This window comes from Sander vitreus, chromosome 20, assembly GCF_031162955.1.
Source record: "Sander vitreus isolate 19-12246 chromosome 20, sanVit1, whole genome shotgun sequence".
Taxonomy (NCBI): Eukaryota; Metazoa; Chordata; class Actinopteri; order Perciformes; family Percidae; genus Sander; species Sander vitreus.
The window spans coordinates 6,303,039-6,321,419 of record NC_135874.1 but is presented as its reverse complement, the minus strand read 5'-3'; the positions used below and the strand labels follow the sequence as shown (position 1 = coordinate 6,321,419).

At 39.4% G+C, this 18,381-nt stretch overlaps 2 protein-coding genes across 2 annotated transcripts in view; both read left to right on the top strand.

Annotated features, from left to right (window-relative positions):
- Positions 1 to 659: 659 nt before the first annotated feature.
- On the top strand, positions 660 to 9,552 carry lgmn (legumain). Its single transcript, XM_078277964.1, has 14 exons — positions 660 to 769; positions 1,109 to 1,271; positions 1,505 to 1,602; positions 2,814 to 2,895; positions 3,033 to 3,115; positions 3,251 to 3,326; positions 5,242 to 5,304; positions 5,484 to 5,550; positions 6,225 to 6,343; positions 6,744 to 6,833; positions 6,933 to 7,142; positions 7,306 to 7,476; positions 8,772 to 8,839; positions 9,026 to 9,552. The coding sequence occupies exons 2-14, from the start codon at positions 1,131 to 1,133 to the stop codon at positions 9,078 to 9,080; spliced, it is 1,323 nt and encodes a 440-aa protein (XP_078134090.1). The 5' UTR covers positions 660 to 769; positions 1,109 to 1,130; the 3' UTR covers positions 9,081 to 9,552.
- Positions 9,553 to 12,270: 2,718 nt separating this feature from the next.
- Positions 12,271 to 18,381, top strand: part of chp1 (calcineurin-like EF-hand protein 1) — a 6,720-nt gene continuing 609 nt past the window's right edge. Inside the window, exons 1-6 of the mRNA XM_078277480.1 lie at positions 12,271 to 12,680; positions 13,054 to 13,126; positions 15,187 to 15,267; positions 15,879 to 16,006; positions 16,152 to 16,213; positions 16,951 to 17,073. Coding sequence (XP_078133606.1) covers positions 12,614 to 12,680; positions 13,054 to 13,126; positions 15,187 to 15,267; positions 15,879 to 16,006; positions 16,152 to 16,213; positions 16,951 to 17,073 — 534 coding nt within the window. The 5' untranslated portion in view covers positions 12,271 to 12,613. The remainder of the gene's footprint in view (positions 12,681 to 13,053; positions 13,127 to 15,186; positions 15,268 to 15,878; positions 16,007 to 16,151; positions 16,214 to 16,950; positions 17,074 to 18,381) is intronic.

Sequence of the window (18,381 nt, the reverse complement as noted above, 5' to 3'; positions counted from 1 at the left end):
TTTAAACAGTCCATTATACAGAAAATGGAAAAAATGATTTAACTCCGTAGAAAGCCTGGCAGACAGATGTATATTTATACCCAAGAAAGTTATGTAATTGCTTTCTCCCAAGATTTCGGAAAGTTTACCCACACTTGTATGGTGGAGGATCTCTTGACATTTGTCTGCCCTGATAACTGCTTAGTGTCTACACTGTTCTGCTCAAAGACTTAAATCTGTATTTTTAAGGTTCTAATAACTGCCAATTAATGCTTTATCAACAGGTAAAGAGCAACTAGTTAAGCCCACATTACTGTATGTTCAAACAGCCCTTCTGTCACTTGTAAGAACTACAAATTGCAGTTAAAAATAAGACTTTTATGATGCAATTACAAATGACAAGAACTAGTTGATAAGAAGATTTTGTGCACTTGTATTATATTTTATGTTCTGTAGGAAAAAGCTTACACTGCAAGGTAACTGACCAGACTGTTAGTAAAGGCAAAAGCCGTTGATTTTTCTTATAAACAATAAAAGTGCCTTTTTAAAGAAGTGATTATCTGTTGAAATTCTAGTAAATCTAGTTTTTCCTTTCAGCAGAAAACAGACGAGCACAATCATGTTTTGTTGCTCTTCAACCACATTGTCCTCTGATTGGCTGCTGCTGCTGCGGGAGAATTCCTACCAACCTTTTTTCCCGACGTCACATATAATGTCCCACTGACTCCTGCCGAGGAGGTTCATGTAGTAGCTAACTGCTGTCTCCTTCGTACACCACAACAAAGAAAAGGTAAAAAACAAAACATATATTTGTCTCTTTGTAAATCCGTTGGGACTAAATAGGCGTATTCAATTACTATTGTATAATAGCTTTGTCGAGTTCACAGCTCTTTAAAAAGTCTGTTTTGTTAGCTTGTTTTGCTAATTTACCAGCTAGCTAACGTTAGCTATTCCGACACTAGATATCATCTTGTGACATCCAGGCACTCGGGTAGCGTGTTTGTGTTATTTTGTGCTTACCTGGCGTTGTTTTTGTTGCCACCTCGCAGTCCAACAAACAACAGTAACATTGTTATAGGAGTGAATTTAATAAGAAAGGGGGTCCTAACTATACCTGTCATGTATTCAGAGCTTCCACAGAAGGCGAGGACATGTTTAAGCCAGTCTTCTTCGCCGTGCTCGGCCTGAGTCTTGGGCTGGTAAATGCGTTCCCCACTCATGACCCAGACGGTGGGAAGAACTGGGTGGTTATCGTAGCTGGCTCTAATGGCTGGTACAACTACAGACACCAGGTGGGAAGTGTAAAACATTAAACTGTTCCCACAATGTCACCTTATCAATTGCAAACTGTGCATGACTCCGTTGTTATTTTTTTTACAGTCCGCATTGGTTTTTGATAAGATCAACTTCACCCTTAGATAAGCTACTTCCCCTTCACAATGCATGCTCTCCAAGAGTCTTTCCAGTCTTCTAAAAATGTACAACTGACCTCTACATGTTCCTTTTTTTTCTCTCTCTCGCTCAGGCTGATGCTTGCCATGCCTATCAGATTGTCCACAACAATGGCATCCCAGATGAGCAGATTGTGGTTATGATGTACGATGACCTGGCACAGAATGAGGAGTGAGTTGACATTTTTGTGCAGCAGATCTTTGTGATACAGAGACTTCTTCTTTCCTTTGAAATGTTCAAAAAAACAAACACTGTAGTTTAGTTATGTGAGTTGTTGACCTTAATTCTGTACTGTTTTAAAGTTAGTTGAATGTGAAAACAAATTGTCAGCCTCAGATATATTGAACACTGTTCGTAATTGTGATAAAGTGCTGCAAAGTTTCCGTTTTTATAAATCTTTAATACATACATTGCATGTTTCTCTTAAGTGGAATTTCCAAGCTGTATTACTATTTAAGAGTTAAATGTTGATTTAACAACTAACAAAAAATCCAGCAGTAGCCTACTAAATCTGACTTATTTTTCATGAGCTACTTGACCCAAATACTGTAGGTCCTGCTTTCAGAATAATACGGTTAGTCAAAGCTGAACTGGGAGAATGGGATTCCTGAAATTGACGTGATGTTGGAGTTGCTGGAACTACAGAAACACTCACGATTGTACAGCAATGTAGCAGTGTGGAGGTTTGCAGCCTTATCTGTGAACCACAGAAAAATCGCACCCGCATGTCGGCATTTCGTATGCCGCTGTGGCATGTCGGCCCTGCGCGCTTCACTGTCAGAGCAGCAGCAGTAACAGGCTGAGTTAAAGAGATCCTCTGAGAGGAGTCACAAGAAACTAATTGAAGTGCGGGACTTTGACTTGGAGTTAAATTACTGACATGGTGACTGGATGTAAAAGAGCAGCAGTGAAAGCCGATCCGTCAGTTTGAGTCAGAATTAGGATCACTGTTACAGACCGGGATGATTATCCATCGGCTCTGTTAATTATTTAACTCTCAGCCATTTACTTTTTATATTTCACTTTGCTCATACGCTTGTATGGTTGATACGGTTATTAACATGTAAAGGATTGGTCGTTTATAACTAACTTGTATTTAAAACAATGCAGGCAAGAGTGCAGCTTGTACAATTTTCCACACCGACTGCAGAAAGCAATGGCTTACAGTGCAGTTTCTCACCCATTAGAGTCCTTGTTGTGAGAGTTACTGAATGGGATTTTGCAGTGAATGGGGGAAAAACATGAAGTGCTGTGGAGTTTACACTAGTTTCTGACAATAATAAGAGGAGCAAATGTATGATTCACTGATCAGGTGACAATGTGTTTTGTCAGCCAGTTTCACTTCCTTCTCTGCATACCTGAGTCATATTTTTTATTTCCAGTAACCCCACCCCTGGGATAGTGATCAACAGGCCAAATGGCACAGATGTGTACAAGGGAGTTCCTAAAGACTACACCGGGGATGTGAGTACTTCAGTGCAAATATTTATACAAGAGTTCAAATCCAAGCTCTTGAATAAATGTATTGCAGCATGTTTTGACATTAATCAGATTATTTTAAGAGACTTTTTTTGATTTCTGACTGGGCGTTCTCCCTGCAGGAAGTGACCCCACAAAACTTCTTAGCAGTGCTGAAGGGTGACTCCTCAAAAGTCAAAGGTGGCTCTGGAAAAGTGTTGAAGAGGCAAGTGATCCCATTTCACAAGAGAGAAGAGGAGTATTGAATCTCTTGAAGAGATAACACCAGTAATCCGAACAGCACAAAATCTGATTTGTCTAGATTTTTTCCCCCCTAACTTTGGTCTGTTTGTTTTGGCAGCGGCCCCAACGATCACGTGTTTGTGTACTTTACTGACCACGGGGCGCCTGGTATACTGGCCTTTCCCAATGATGACGTGAGCACTTTTCTACTTCCTGCGCCTGTTAATGTTCACTCATGACCTTACTGCACCAAACGCATAAGCAACTAGTAACTCTCGCCAAAATGCAACCTAGGGTCTTTTTGTGAATGTACCCAAGTCAAACTTTAGTCTGAAAGCATATTTAGGACGGAATCGCCACTTTTAAGATTTACCGTATTTTCGGTCAAATGGCCTTTTGAATGGGAGTGCTAGGGGCACTTTTATGATAGCATCAAAATAGCTATTTTTAAAACCCTGAGAAGGCTCGACACAACATGAAACTTTGCTCGAAGTATCACCAGGGGCTCTACACCTTAATGAAAGCATTGACAACATTGTTTGTGTACCCAGAGTTTACTAAAAAGAAAAGTTTTGAGCAACTCACTGTAGCTGCTGTTCTTCCGGTCGCCGTCTATCGAGCCAGTCAAAAATAGTCGAGGGAGGAGAGTAAAGATGGAAAGCTCCTAAAGCTTAGTTCCATATAAATGCACGGATAATTTGTTGTTTTGTCGTTAGTGAAAAACAATATTGACCTTGCAGTTGAAAAAGGAGCCTCATAAGAATGACATTTCCTCCTATGGAGTCCGTTCATTCGCATTTGGAGATTGCCTATTTTTGACTGGGAAAATGGCAGATAGTGTAAACAACAACTGCTAACGTGAGTTGCTCAAAACCTCTTTTTAGTAAACTCTGGGTACACAAACAATGTTGTCAATGCTTTCGTTAAGGTGTAGAGCCCCTGGTGATATTTGGAGCAAAGTTTCATGTTGTGTCGAGCCTTCTTAGTGGTTTAAAAATAGCTATTTTGAGGCTAGCATAAAAGTGCTCCTAGGTCTCCCATTCAAAAGGCCATTTGGCCGAAAAACCTTAAAAGTGGCGATTCCGTCCTAAATATGCTTTTTTTTTTGGGGCTTTTCCACCTTTATTCGATAGGACAGCTAGGTGACCAAGGGGAGAGAGAGGGGGAAGACATGCTGGAAATCGTCACAGGTCGGATTCGAACCCTGGACCTTTGCATCGAGGCATAAACCTCAAAGCACATGTGCGCCTGCTTTACCCACTTAACCAACCCGGCCACTGTCCTAAGTATGCTTTTAAATGAAAGTTTGACTCCTGTACATTCACAAAAAGACCCTAGGTTGCATTTTGGCGAGAGTTACGCTTTAAGATTAGTCATGTATCTTTTTAATATAGAAAAAGGTACTTTATTAATCCTGCAAAGGGAAATTACATTTATTCACTTTTTTATATATATTCACACACAGGCTCAAACACACACACACACACACACACACACACACACAAACAGGACCTGTATACACGTGCATTATGTATGGAGAGAGATCCAAGGGGGTTGCCTCACTAGGATGCCGCTCCGAGAAGTCCATGCGGGGGCTTGAATCGCCGACCCTCCGGTTCCCAAGCCAAGTCCCCACGGACTGAGCTACTATATATTTGAATACCTTACAGTATGGAGACATGAATTTGCCGTCTGATCAGAATTCTGGCATTTAAAAAAAAAAGTTGATGCTACATCATAAAGGATGATGGAAGTTAGGGGATAGACAATGACATATAACACAGATCAAGAGCTGCATAGTCTTTGAAACATGAGTATCATTTTAAAATGATTTGGTACTTTTTGGTGTCGAAAAGATATCTCTGACGATCTCCAAAATGATACCTTTTTTGACATTTTTCTTTGTATGTAAACATGGAATTTATTATTTCTTTTTTTTTTTACAAATTTTCATTTTAAATCAGTAATTAGCTAAATAAAGACTAAGTAAATAAGACTACAAATCAGATCAAAGCAGGATGTGCAAAGAACTAGAGGTTAACATGGTGGTTTACCTTCTCTGAAACTGTTAAGGTTGTTAAATGTTTTGTCCTCTCTCTTTCTCTGCAGCTCAATGTTGCAGACCTCCAAGACACCATTAAATACATGCACGAGAATAAGAAGTACAACAAGGTACGCAGCATCATGCTGTTGTTTTTTTAATTTATATTTCTTTAGGCCTATATGTGTATACATGCCCTACAGTATGTAGGTCAGTGATACGGTGATGAAGTAGCTGTGCTTGAAGATCAGATCATATAACTTGTTTTTGTCCTTCTTTTTCTGTTTTGCCCCCGCAACACATTTCACAGATGGTGTTCTACATCGAGGCGTGCGAGTCCGGGTCAATGATGACCGGCCTGCCTGCTGACATAGACGGTGAGTTGATCTTTACCTCAATAATCACTTTTCAGTAAAAACCTAGAGATAATCAAGCGGCAAACGATCAGTAAAAAGTGTTAATCAATGAACTACTTAAACCCTCGACAACATGAACTTTGACTTTTTCCTCATGACCATTTACTTCACCTAAATTTGATGTTGCGTTCAAAACAGTAACTCACGAGTCAACAGTAAAAGCTCATATGATTTCTTTACAATGTTTGTCATGTCTGGGCTGGGCTGAGGTCAGCACTGCGGTTTGTGGACTTTACTTGAGTTGTTCGTTGTTGTGTCTAGTCGAACGCTGGGGTCAGCATTATGACTTGTGGTAATTTGTGTCACTCTGTCATGTGCTTGGCCTCATGTGATGAACATAACAGGGCACTAATCAAGGTTTTGGTTTTATCGTGTTCAACCAAATTTTTTTTTTACATCCACTTTCATCTGTGGTCTAAATGACTGAGATATCTTAAGTCCAAATGTAAAACCGCAGTTTATTTTCACAAACAGTTCACAAACAGTCCTTTAGAGCTTCAGCTGTTGTCTTTGAAATGTATCTGAAGCGGTCAAACAGACATGTGAGTCGTGTTTATGTTTGCCTACTGGAAAATTATAATTGTCGAACCAAACAATTACACAGCATAACATGAGAATATATCTCTGTTTTTCAGTGTACGCCACCACAGCAGCCAACTCCCACGAGTCCTCTTACGCCTGCTACTATGACGAGAAGAGGGACACATACCTGGGAGACTGGTACAGCGTTAACTGGATGGAGGACTCCGATGTGGTGGGTGATGTTACGCGTCTTTTCATACAATTTTAATTACAACTTTGTTGCTGACTGATACTAAACCGTATAATCGCAACTCAGACCCTATGAAGTCCATTAAAGGTTTAGTTGCCGTTCCAAACACCTGGTGTGTAAGAGGCAGGAACAGGATAAGGATGTGGTGAACGTTTCCAACAGCAGCAACCGTAGTTTGCTGCTTTGCATCAGCAGTAATCGCTCCTGTGGCCCTGCAATATATAATCATACCCAAACAGAAATTTGAACTCCATCAACAGAAAATAAAACGCATCTGGTTGATTTAGGATCTTTTGGAGAAAAAAAGTTGTTGCTGATTTCTGTGAAACTGTCCTGTTCGTGATGGATTTTTTTTTAATTTTTTTTTTTTTAATGTTTCCAGGAGGACCTGAAAAAGGAGACTTTGACGAAGCAGTTTAAGATCGTAAAGAGACACACAAACACCAGCCATGTCCAGCAGTTCGGAAACAAGGTGAGATAATGAACTCTTGAGGGCAACTGTAAGGGAGGGAAATGTTTGATTCCTGCCCTTATTTTGATACTTACCTTGAGTTCCTCACTCTCTATATAGACTATGGGCCACATGAAGGTCATAGCGTTTCAGGGTAACCCCAAGGCCAGCGGCCAATCCGCTCCTCCAATGACCCTGCAGCCAGTTAAAAATCCTGATCTGACCCCGAGCCCTGACGTTCCTCTGGCCATCCTCAAGAGGAAGTTGATGTCCACCAATGATCTCACAGTTGCAAAGGGGCTGCTGATGGAGATCAGCACCCACCTCAAGGTACGGTGTGATGTTTGCATGTTTCCTCTGTGAAGGACTTTTCACGTGTGCCATGCAACTCTGATTTATCGGGAAGATTGACCTGCACAAATTGACCATTTAGCATGACAGTTCTCATGTTACAGATTTCTTACAGATTTTTAACGTGTGTGCGTGCTTTCAGGTCAGGGAGATGATGGCTGATACTATGCGCCAAGTGGTTGAGAGGGTGACTGGTAACCACCTCAAGGCCCAGGATGTTCTCAACGACAGAGTCGAACTCTCCCAGCATCAGTGCTACAAGGCTGCAGTCAACCACTACAAATACAACTGCTTCAACTGGCACAAAACTGAGGTAGAGCTGCAAAGAAGGTCTTTCTGCGTGTTTTCTTCTTTTTTTTTTCTTTTTTTTTTTTAAAAAGCAGGCCGCGAGCCACCCAATCCAAATGTAGAAAGTGTTGGTGGTTAACATAACGGTTGATTAGAATTAGTTTTGGCAGAATTCCTCTAGATGATGGTTGAAACTTACAGTAAAAAAACACACTGTGGACGCAGAAGCTCCGTGAATAGCAGCAATGCGCCGTGAAGCAAATTTGAGAGAGAGAGATTACATGTCTCTTCAAAAGTGAAAACGCCAGATGTGTTTCATTTGCTTTTTTCCTACTTCAGCTGACTCTAATCCAGAGAGCTTGTATTAACACCACATGGAACCTGTTTAAGAGTTGGTGCGTCTTTGTGAGAGTCAAGTCCTGCTGTCAGAAATGATCAGACAAAAAACATAAATTGTGCAGTGTTCATAAAGGGGAAGTAAGTAAGAACAAGCTTATTTAAGCAAATTGGTCCATGACTTGGATGGCTGGAAGCCATTTCATGTGACCGTAACGGAAACAGACAAGAAAGTAGTATACTAGATGATGTTACACTGTCCACAAAAAAAGGTTAATTGATATGGTTTATTTTAGCTATTCATTTTTATCTTGTCATTTATTTTTATCTTAGTTGATTTTGATAACTCATAATTCATTCAAATAAAGGCATTGTATAGCTGTGGTAGGCAATTTACTTTTGGTGTCGTTGGGCAAATATTCCATAATAATCTTTCAGCATATTGTAATTCAAGGGGTCTGAGAGAAAACTAGACTTGTGCACCTTCTCTTGGCTCTGTTTTCAGACTTTAGATAATCTAGAACGTGACCGGAGAATTTGACCAATCACAGGTCATTTCAGTGAGCGAACGTGTTCCTATTGGCTGTTCTGTGGATGCAGATGTCCGTGCGACGGAGAGGGAGAGCATCAGGAAAGATCTCACTCAACTTCAAATTGAGATCAAGAGATCTATCTATCTCTTTTTTTACATGTTCAAAATAAAATGCTAATTAAACTAAACTTAGCCCAAAGGTAATACTGGTCAGTCTGGTGAATGAGAAACCCTTGATCGTAACTTAATCACAATATTTCCCTGGGTATTTTCACGCAGCTATTCGTGTTTATTCAGAAAATATTTCCTCTTCCTTTTCCTGTAGAGGAAAAGCTGTTTGACATTTGGAGTGCCACAAATGCAAATAGAGGAAATAAACTTTGGTCAATAACATGTCAATATCACAGACTGCAGGACATTTGTGTGACATGCGATGTCCTCTTGGGTTTCAGTATGAATACGCTCTGAGACATCTGTACGCTCTGGTGAACCTGTGTGAGAGAGGATACTCTGCTGACAGGTAGGCCCCACTACATTTACCACTTTTCTGCCCATTTCTGTTGCCCTTGCAGTTTTATGATTTCTATTCAACAGTAAGGAGTAAAAAGTATTCTGATTGTGGTTTAATCTATATAAAACTAAAGATGATTTAATTATTTGTCCTTTTTAATAGGTAAATATTTGTGTTTTTGTTGTTTCTCTGCAGCATCAAGCTTGCCATGGACTCTGTGTGTCATTTCAAGTCAAAAGGTTTTTACTAAACTCTGAAAGTCTCCCATCAAACGCCTTCTTTCATTTGGGAAGGCCTGAGAAGAAATCTTCTTTTTGCACTGCTTAAGAACCAATCTGACGTGGAATTGACGTTATTTTTTTATCAACACACTAACTTTTTTTTTTTTTTTTTTAAACTTGTGATGTGTTTTTGATTTTACTGAGAACTTTTAAACTTGTTTTATAGTGAGTTGCACTATCACTGTCAAAGGTTTATGGATGATATTTTACTGCTTCTAATTTTTTTTCTTTAGGACATAGGATAGACAATTATAACATGGAATTCATGTAAATTTATTTTTGCTCTTAGCCATATTTGTGGTAAGGATGGCCTGGCATGAATGGTTGGTTGACATGTAAAGGACATACCACTGAACATTGAATGTTTGTTGAACCTCAAGAGTCTTTGTTGTGACACTGGGATCTTGAAATAAATCTGAAAGACCAAAACTGCTAAAAAAATGACTCGTATTTCCAAATTATTTTTTTTTACCTCTGGATATTCAGCGCATGCTTTTTATTTTTTAAATTCTTGACATTAAAACAACTCATTTTTTGAGATAATATTCCACATGGTAGGATTCTTCACACATTAACAGTAGCTAGTTAGACGGACGGATTTGTAGCGTGTTAAAATAATTCTACCTAAGCCTACTTTCTTGTGACAGAAACCCTTTTTAAGTGTGAGCTCCTCTGCCTAACAGACTGTTAGATCCCCACAAATCTTCCTTTAGCATAATCCACTGTAAGCTTTTTGGGGACTTTTGGCCTCCCTGTGAGCTTTTTCGACACCTGATACATTTTACAGGATATTTCTTCCTGTTAGAAGGATTTTTTAAGCATATTTAGTGCCTGATCCAACTGGGACTCATACTTTACCCACATTGAAAATATCCTCTTCCTCCTCTCTACAGTATGGTGCCTTGATTACATCCTAGCTATTTGTATAGAACTGTACATAAAAACAATACACCAAGGGCCCAGTTTCAAATGACGGACGAGACAAATAAAAACATTTACACTAGGATTGACTGGTATCAATGTTAAGTTTCCATGGATAATGTGCAAATGTGGGATGTAAATGCTAAAAGTGATTTGACTTTCATTGCCTTCTAGTGATGAGATGAATAATCGCCAGAATAAATTAGAATTGCATTATTTTTCAAGGTTATTTTTGGGGCATTTTAGGCCTTTTATTTATATAGGACAGCTGAAGACATGAGAGGGGGGATGACATGGAGCAAAGGGCTGCAGGGCGGAGTCGAACCTGCGGCCGCTGCGTCGAGGAGTACACCTCTATATACGGGCACCCAAGAATTAATTGAAAAATATGAAAAAGGGTTATTCTGTGAAGCATCGCATCATCTACTAGAAAAACTGGCATAAGATTTTGTACCGACATTTAGACTTCACAGACAATAAATCCTAATGGCTTTAAAGATCCCCTGGCGGTTTCTCTAGTGCCACCATGTGGTACACATTTGTGGGTTTGAGAACTACTGGATGTGATTGACAGGATGTGTACACATATTCCAGTCCCCTTTCTGGATGAGTTGTAATAACATTGGTGGTCCCTTAAAGTTATCATCTATCTCATCATCTTTATTACGTTTTTTGATTAGTTTTGGTATTATTTGCTATTATTTATTACCAAATACTTCACTTGCAAAACTAATGACAGCTATACTTTGTGATTAGTATCTGTGCCATCGATTTGGCTGAGTGGCTTGGGGCAGATTGGTTTTAATTGATAGGTGTACAGCATCATTCGCATCACATAACAAATGCTGCACTGAATATTAAATCCTTGCATGAAATATTAATGAAATTGCACCATCTAGTGGCGTTTTTCTGACTTGCATCTTAAAATTAAAAAGTATAATGAAACTGTATCCTTGCACACACACACACACACACACACACACTCTATCTTTGTGGGGACCCATCATTGACATAATGCATTCCCTAGCCCCTTACCCTAACCTTAACCATCACAACTAAATGCCTAACCTTGACCCTTACCCTTACAAAGCTGTCCATGCCGGTTTCTGGACAAAAAAAACAAGTTAAACAAGAACACACACCCAAACACTCACAACACTATTGATATTACTGACTGCAGTCTATGTTCATTTGTAGTTTGACCAAAAAAAGCTGTTAGGTATATGTTTGTGTGAGCTCCTCTTTTGTTACAACAGGGAGACAACTTATTATTAGATATTGTTATTCATTATTCGATGTTTGGCTAAATATTTATAAATAAAGGATGTGCACATCAGTCACATCACGTCATCACAACACTTGGATGTTTGAGCCTAACTCAAATTTAAAAAAAAAACTTTCACATGCATAGGTTATTTTTTTAATTAAGCAAGTAATTGCTTTTTAAAACTTTTCTGGACAACCCCCCCCCAAATTATTAAACACAACACATATATCTGGAGGGGGTCTTTTATTGGTAATGCCGTTTGTTATTATGTTTTCATCAATAAATGCGATGATTAACTGTTAGAAAGTGGCTTGAATTTAGTTCCATATGCATATGCGTATTTATTGGAATTTTCATATTTTCAACAGCATTTGAGCCTGAGCCCAACGGCTGGCCGACTGTTCAACATGTTGAGTTTGAGATGGTCACCCTAGCAGGATGGTCCCCCACTCTGCAGCTAGCTGTTCTTTAGACTAACGGGAATCTATGAACTTTCAAATAGCTGCTGGCTAGTTTTCTTTTGAATTGTAAGTACTATTTTAATTTGTTTAACAGAGTAGATAACGTGTTATTTTAAAACGGATATATAGGTATACAAGACATTAGTTTCGAATTTTAAGCAGGCAAGAAATTGTGCTACCCACTCTGTGGTGGGCGTCATTATGGCGAAGGCATGACCCGCCCTACTCTGCATCTGATTGGCTAGAACTCGTTGCCTTCGTTGATTGGAGATTGGTAACGCTTGGGTAGAATACCAGGGTAAGCCAATCAGAGGCAGAGTGGGCGGGACCTGCCTTCGTCCTGGAAGGGTGTGTCATCCTTAAGCCAATGCGTGCATAGAGCTGTGAAGTTTACCGGTGTTCGCGCAAGCGTAGAACTGATCAGGCAGGGTCGTAAAACACGGATTTTACAGGCGGTACGGATCGGGTACTGACAGCAGCCTCGTTTAGTACCTGCCCTCTACTCCACCCACCTCGTAAAATAGGAAACTGCCGGAACCCGTCTTGTTAATATGAATTCACGACAGACCATAGAGAAGCTCTACTAGCAAGCAGGCTATTTGCCGAGCTTCATCACTAGGAGAACATAAAACGACCGGTTGAATTGAACTGTAGTTAACGTTAGCTGTCACGGCTGTGTTAGCTCGCAGCTGCTTACACGAGTAAAGCTGGTTTTAGCTCGCCGCGTTAGTTCTTTTGCTAACTTTAACATAAACCCGGATAGACATTCTTCCACAGCTGGTGAGCTTTCGCAAGACCGGTCCGGCGAGCAAGCAAGTTCGTTAGAATATAACACCGTTTTATTCTTTTCGCCATGGGATCCAGAGCATCCACATTACTCCGAGAAGAGGAAATCGAAGAAATTAAGAAGGAGACTGGCTGTAAGTTGAGCTCAAACTAATTCCTGTGTGAAGCCTGTTAACGTTAGACATTAACTGCCTACACATTTACGTTACCACTTACTTGAAGCTTCATTTTTATTCAGTAAGTAAGATCCTTAAATCACGTACTAGAGGGAAGTCGCGCTAATACCATTTATTGCATGACTTGGCTAGCTACATTGCTGCTGTGCTTCCTCTCTTGGGCTGTTTAACTGGGTAATAGTGCACACATGCCACCTCCAAAGATGATTCTGGTAGTGTAATGAGATGCAGTATTTAGGTGAAACGTTGTTTTGCCTGAAGCACTGTTTACCTGATGCCTTCTACTCCATCGTTTAGTAAAATACTCCTCTATTTGGTATCTTCTCCACAGTCTCCCACAGTCAGATCACCCGCCTGTACAGCCGCTTCACCAGTCTGGATAAAGGAGAAAACGGCACCCTCAGGTATGCAGCAACATAACCGCCAGTGGTGGAAGAAGTATTAACATCCTTAAAAAGTAAAAGTACTAATATCACACTGTAAAAATACTCTTTTACAAGTAAAAGACCTTCATTGAAAATGCTACTTAAGTAAAAGTATGTAAGTATTATTATGAAAATGTACTTGAAGTATTAAAAGTCAAAGTACTCAATGCAGAAAAAAACCTCCCATTTCAGAAACTGGAAACGACCCAAACAGTTTTATCAATCAACTAAGTATTTAATGGTCTAATCATTTCAGCTGTATATGTAGGCTGTTATATTGTTGGATAGTTTAAGTTATAATGAAACATGGTATTTTTATAAACATGTGTTTTGTGTGCTAAAATCTTAATTTGTAAAGTAACTAAAGTTGTCAGATTTATGTAGCGGAGTAGAAGTAGAAAAGTGGCATGGAAAGAAAAGACTCGAGTAAAGTACAAGTATATCAACATTTGTACTTAAGTACAGTACTTGAGTAAATTTACTTGGTTACATTCCACCACTGATAACCACCAATATGAGAATAAACACCAATTACTAGAGCTGGGCAATATATCGATATTATATCAGTATCGTGATATGAGACTAGATATCGTCTTAGATTTAATTCTTAATAACATAATATGGTATAAGTGTTGTCTTTTCCTGGTTTTAAAGGCTGCATTACAGTAAAGTGATGTCATTTTCTGAACTTACCAGACTGTTGTAACTGTTCTATTATTTGCCTTTACCCACTTAGTCATTATATCCACGTTACTGATGATTATTTATCAAAAATCTCAATGTGTAAATATTTTGCTATAGCACCAATAGTCAACACTACAACATCATTGCAGTATTTGATATCGACGTATTTGGTCAAAAATATCGTGATATTTGATTTTCTCCATATCGCCCAGCCCTACCAATTAGATACTGTGGCTGATTAGTTTGGTTTCTTTACCAGTCAGATGGCAGTAACCATACAAGCCTAGCAGGACATCTTCTATAATGGAGGACAGATTGGCTAGTTACTAACTGATTAGATTTTGGAAATGCCTTGCTTGTGTGGTCCAAAACATCTCGCAGTGGTAGCTTTAAAATAGTCTTTCACCAAGAAAATATGTTTTTTTTTTTGCAGTCATGAACAGGTACATCATTTTGATCTAACTTTAACAGAGTTACAGACCTGTACTATAAATAAGCAGAAACAAAAAGGCTATTTTGAATTGTAAAAGGGCGTTTCAATCGATTTTTAGTCATTTAAAGCTGCATAAAAATGTTCTTTTAAAACTAGTTCTATTCAGTGAATGTACTATTTGAATAGAAATCCAATAGGGCAGTGTCATCACTCAGATGGGGTTCACTGTGATTGATAATTAATTCTTTCATGTAGCTTATTATCTGAGCGCTTTTGAGAATTCAGTATTCAGTTGAGACGCCAGTGTGCCATTTCTATGGTTTGTGATTAACTTCTTGTTCTATCTGTAGTCTGGACAGAACAAGCAATAGGTGACGAAATGGGTAATTATTAAAGCTGCTAAAACATTTGTTCAAAACTTGGTTTGGACCATCCTTTTGATTTGGCCGCCAGAGGAGAACTCATTCCTTTTGAAAGACGTTGTGTTTACAAAAAACAAGTTCTTGTTTCAGCTCGCTGTGCCTCGGTTGCTTTCTGTCACGGCACGCTGTCCGATACAGTCTCATTTTCCCCCAAGGTGACTTCCTTATCATTAATTAGTTGCCACAACAGAGAGAGATGTCTAAGCTGACGATCTTCCTATCCTACCGATGGACCAAGGGCATTTATCTCTGGCGGACAAATGAAGTCAGTCAGAAGAAGTATTCCTTTGCCCTCCTGTTTTCCGTTCATCTTCTCTCATTTTTCATATTTGAGTCAAATCGAGTCTGCTTTTAAAGAATAATGGCCGCACGAGCTTTGCACCGTGGCACATCTTTTTCAAGTCGGTCACAGTTTTAAGATCTGTGGTAAATTGTTGTAAGGTTTTATATGAACAATAGCTCGTTTGAGAGAAAAAAAACATATCCCCTCATGTCTGCAGCCGAGAAGATTTCCAGAGAATCCCGGAGTTGGCCATCAATCCGCTGGGAGACAGAATCATCAATGCGTTCTTTCCCGAGGGGTGAGTTGTCCCTGTTATTGGTCTGCCGTCTTTTAAAGATCTTGTTTTCCACAGGAGTGTGTATTCTAGGTTTGATTCACAGCCACCACAAATCCGAACGAGGCCACCGGGCTGTTCAGTTGTGGCTGGCTGACTGCAGACCTCAGAAGCTCAGTCTCTTTTGCCAAATTTCTGTTTGAAAAAAATAAGTAAAAACCATCCGGGGGTTTTTGACCACCGCAGGTCCTTTTCTATATATTCTGCAGCTGTTTTATCAGTCTGAAAGTTGAAAACCAGATGTTTGCAAAATGTATCATTAAAATCCCTAAAAGTCAGATGTGTAGGCGTCTTAATTTTAGCCATGGCTTGTCATTTTTTTATAGTTGTGTTCTTGTTTCTCTAGTTTGCTGCAGAACATCGTGACAACTTGACATGTGTGTTTGAATGTGTAAAATAGTGTTAGGTTACGACTATTTTGAGTTTTCAATGTGTGTTGCACAAACACCTAGCTTGGATTACTTATTAGTTAGTAATCTGAGCTGTGCTGTGACACAGTTACAGTTCTTTTTTTAATTCTTGGTTTAATATGCCGTGTTCTATTATTCTCTTTCTGTTTTTTTTTCTTTTTTAAGAGAGGACCAGGTCAACTTCAGGGGCTTCATGCGGACCTTAGCTCACTTTAGACCAATCGAGGACAATGAAAAGAGCAAGAACGCCGCTGTCAGCGAGCCGCTCAACAGCAGGACAAACAAGCTGCTTTGTGAGTGTAGAGCTTGGTCACCCCGGGTGTGTCTGGGTGGAGATGGTGACCAGCATCCACATACTTTGATGAACATTCAGACCATTTTATAAAGTGTGCTAACTTGTGTCGGTCATGGCATCTATATTTGTTTTTATTGTTCCAGTTGCTTTCCGCCTGTATGACCTGGACAGAGATGACAAAATCTCTCGGGACGAGTTACTGCAGGTGAGTTGGGGTGGTTTGTCACGTCAATGGGACGCTGAGTCACCGCAAACAATCAGCCAGATGGTCAATAATTAGATTTTCAAAGATGCAGTCTTTCCTTTTCCTTTTGCTATTCAGTCTACATTTAACAAAGGAACAAATGCTCTTGTGTAATATCCATATCAGAATACTCTACAGAGACGGATTTCCCTGTCAATGAGAAGACTTTGCCCTCGGGCTGATAATGATGCAATATCTCGCCTTAACTACAGATTTATTTATTTATTTTTTTCCCCCCAGACAGTCTAATATCCTGTATTTTGGCTTCCTCCATGTTATTTGTTGTCCCTCTGTGAAGCCATCTCGGTTTGGTGACATTGTGCGACCTGTAATTGCTATAAGCTCAGGGGTTAAATGACTCAAAACAGATCTCTTGTTTTGCGCAAAACACTTGTGTCGCCTGCTTCATGTGATGCACGAACGCTCTAAGCGTGCAACTCAAAGTAACCTTGCCTGTTTTCCAGTAAATATGTGTTCCCTGTATTTAAAATCATGCAATTTTTACGGTCAGGCGTGGCTGCTGTTTGCTTGCCGTTTTTAACCGTAATAACTACACATTATCTTGTGTAGTGCTCAAATACACGTAGCACCATCGTCATATTGTTTGGGCAAACCTCATGGCTATTATTTAATCTTTGCCCGGAACTGTTTTTCACTGGTATTCATTAACCGTGAAGGGACTTTATCATTCTTTACAGGTGTTACGGATGATGGTTGGCGTAAACATTTCAGATGAACAGCTTGGCAGCATTGCTGACAGGACCATACAGGAGGCTGACACGAATGGAGATAACTCCATTTCCTTCAATGAATTCATCAAGGCAAGTTTTGTGGTCAGAGGGAACTGTATGACTTAATAGCTCAAAATATTGACTTAGTATCTCAAAATATTGACTTAGTATCTCAAAATATTGACTTAGTATCTCAAAATATTGACTTAGTATTGACTTAGTATCTCAAAATATTGACTTAGTATCTCAATATATTGGCTTAGTTTCTCAATATATTGACTTAGTATCTCAAAATATTGACTTAGTATCTCAATACAGTATATTTACTTAATATCTCAGAATATAAACTAAGAATCTCAAAGTAATTAGAAACTTGTCCTCTTAGATATACATCGCCATTGTTTGTTTATTTAGGCTACTCATTTATACTATTTAGCTAAGTAACAAATGCTATTAGAAGGGTGCTTTTAAAAAGGTACTTTATGAATCCCTAAATAATAAAAAATGAAATAAACTGTTAGCCCTCTGTTGTGGTTACATTACACACACAGGCCTGAATTACACACACATGCACACACAGGACCCATAGAAATGCAATAATGGAGAGGTGTGAGAGTTAAGGGGTGGCCACATTGTCAGCCCTCCATGCAGTTGGGGCTTCGGTGCTCAAGAGCACCACGGCAGTGCCCAGCGGGTGAACTGGCACCTCTACCCATGCAACAGTCCGTACGGGGACTTGAAAGCAGCCACCCTCCTGTTCAGTCACTTTATTATTATCCCCAAATGGGAAACTTGATATGCAGTCAGAAGTGCAAGATAAAAAGAAACGCATTAAAACATCATACAAACAAACAAGACAACAATGCAAAGACACGAGTACAAAAATGTTTCTTGTATGTAATACATACAACACAATGTTTCACCACTGGAGCAATCTCTAAAAAAAAAATCTTCATTACATGTGCAGATTAAGCCGAGTGTTTGCACATGGAACAAAGGAGTTTTTACTCCTGTTGCTGTTGAACCGGGGTACTCTAAATCTAAACCTGTACCCAAGCTACTGCCACACCCAATGAAAAGCTTTGATCATGTACCATTACTATGAGCACATACTGTACATTTTTAGCATCGGAGGCCCCAGTGGGACACAAACGAGAGCCCAGGAGTGGCCACAGAAAGAAAGGGAAAAAAAAATATATTCCAAGGACACATTTTACACATTTCAGGGCAGAACTTGTTTAGCTACTGCTATGAGAACACACTATAAACAGGATGGATTGTTTTAGGTTAATCTAATCTGGTTTTCATTATATTTGCACAGTTTCTTAATTTGTGTGAACAACCGCTAACAAGGTTAAAATGTTTCAAATGAAACTGATAGTGCATGTTTAATGTTTT

What these genes read in the sequence shown, in the direction of transcription:
- lgmn (XM_078277964.1), top strand. Translation starts at nt 1,131, where the DNA reads ATGTTTAAGCCAGTCTTCTTCGCCGTGCTCGGCCTGAGTCTTGGGCTG. An exon ending in GACCTGGCACAGAATGAGGA is followed by an intron (nt 1,603 to 2,813) that starts GTGAGTTGACAT and finishes TTTTATTTCCAG; the next exon opens with TAACCCCACCCCTGGGATAG. An exon ending in CTAAAGACTACACCGGGGAT is followed by an intron (nt 2,896 to 3,032) that starts GTGAGTACTTCA and finishes TTCTCCCTGCAG; the next exon opens with GAAGTGACCCCACAAAACTT.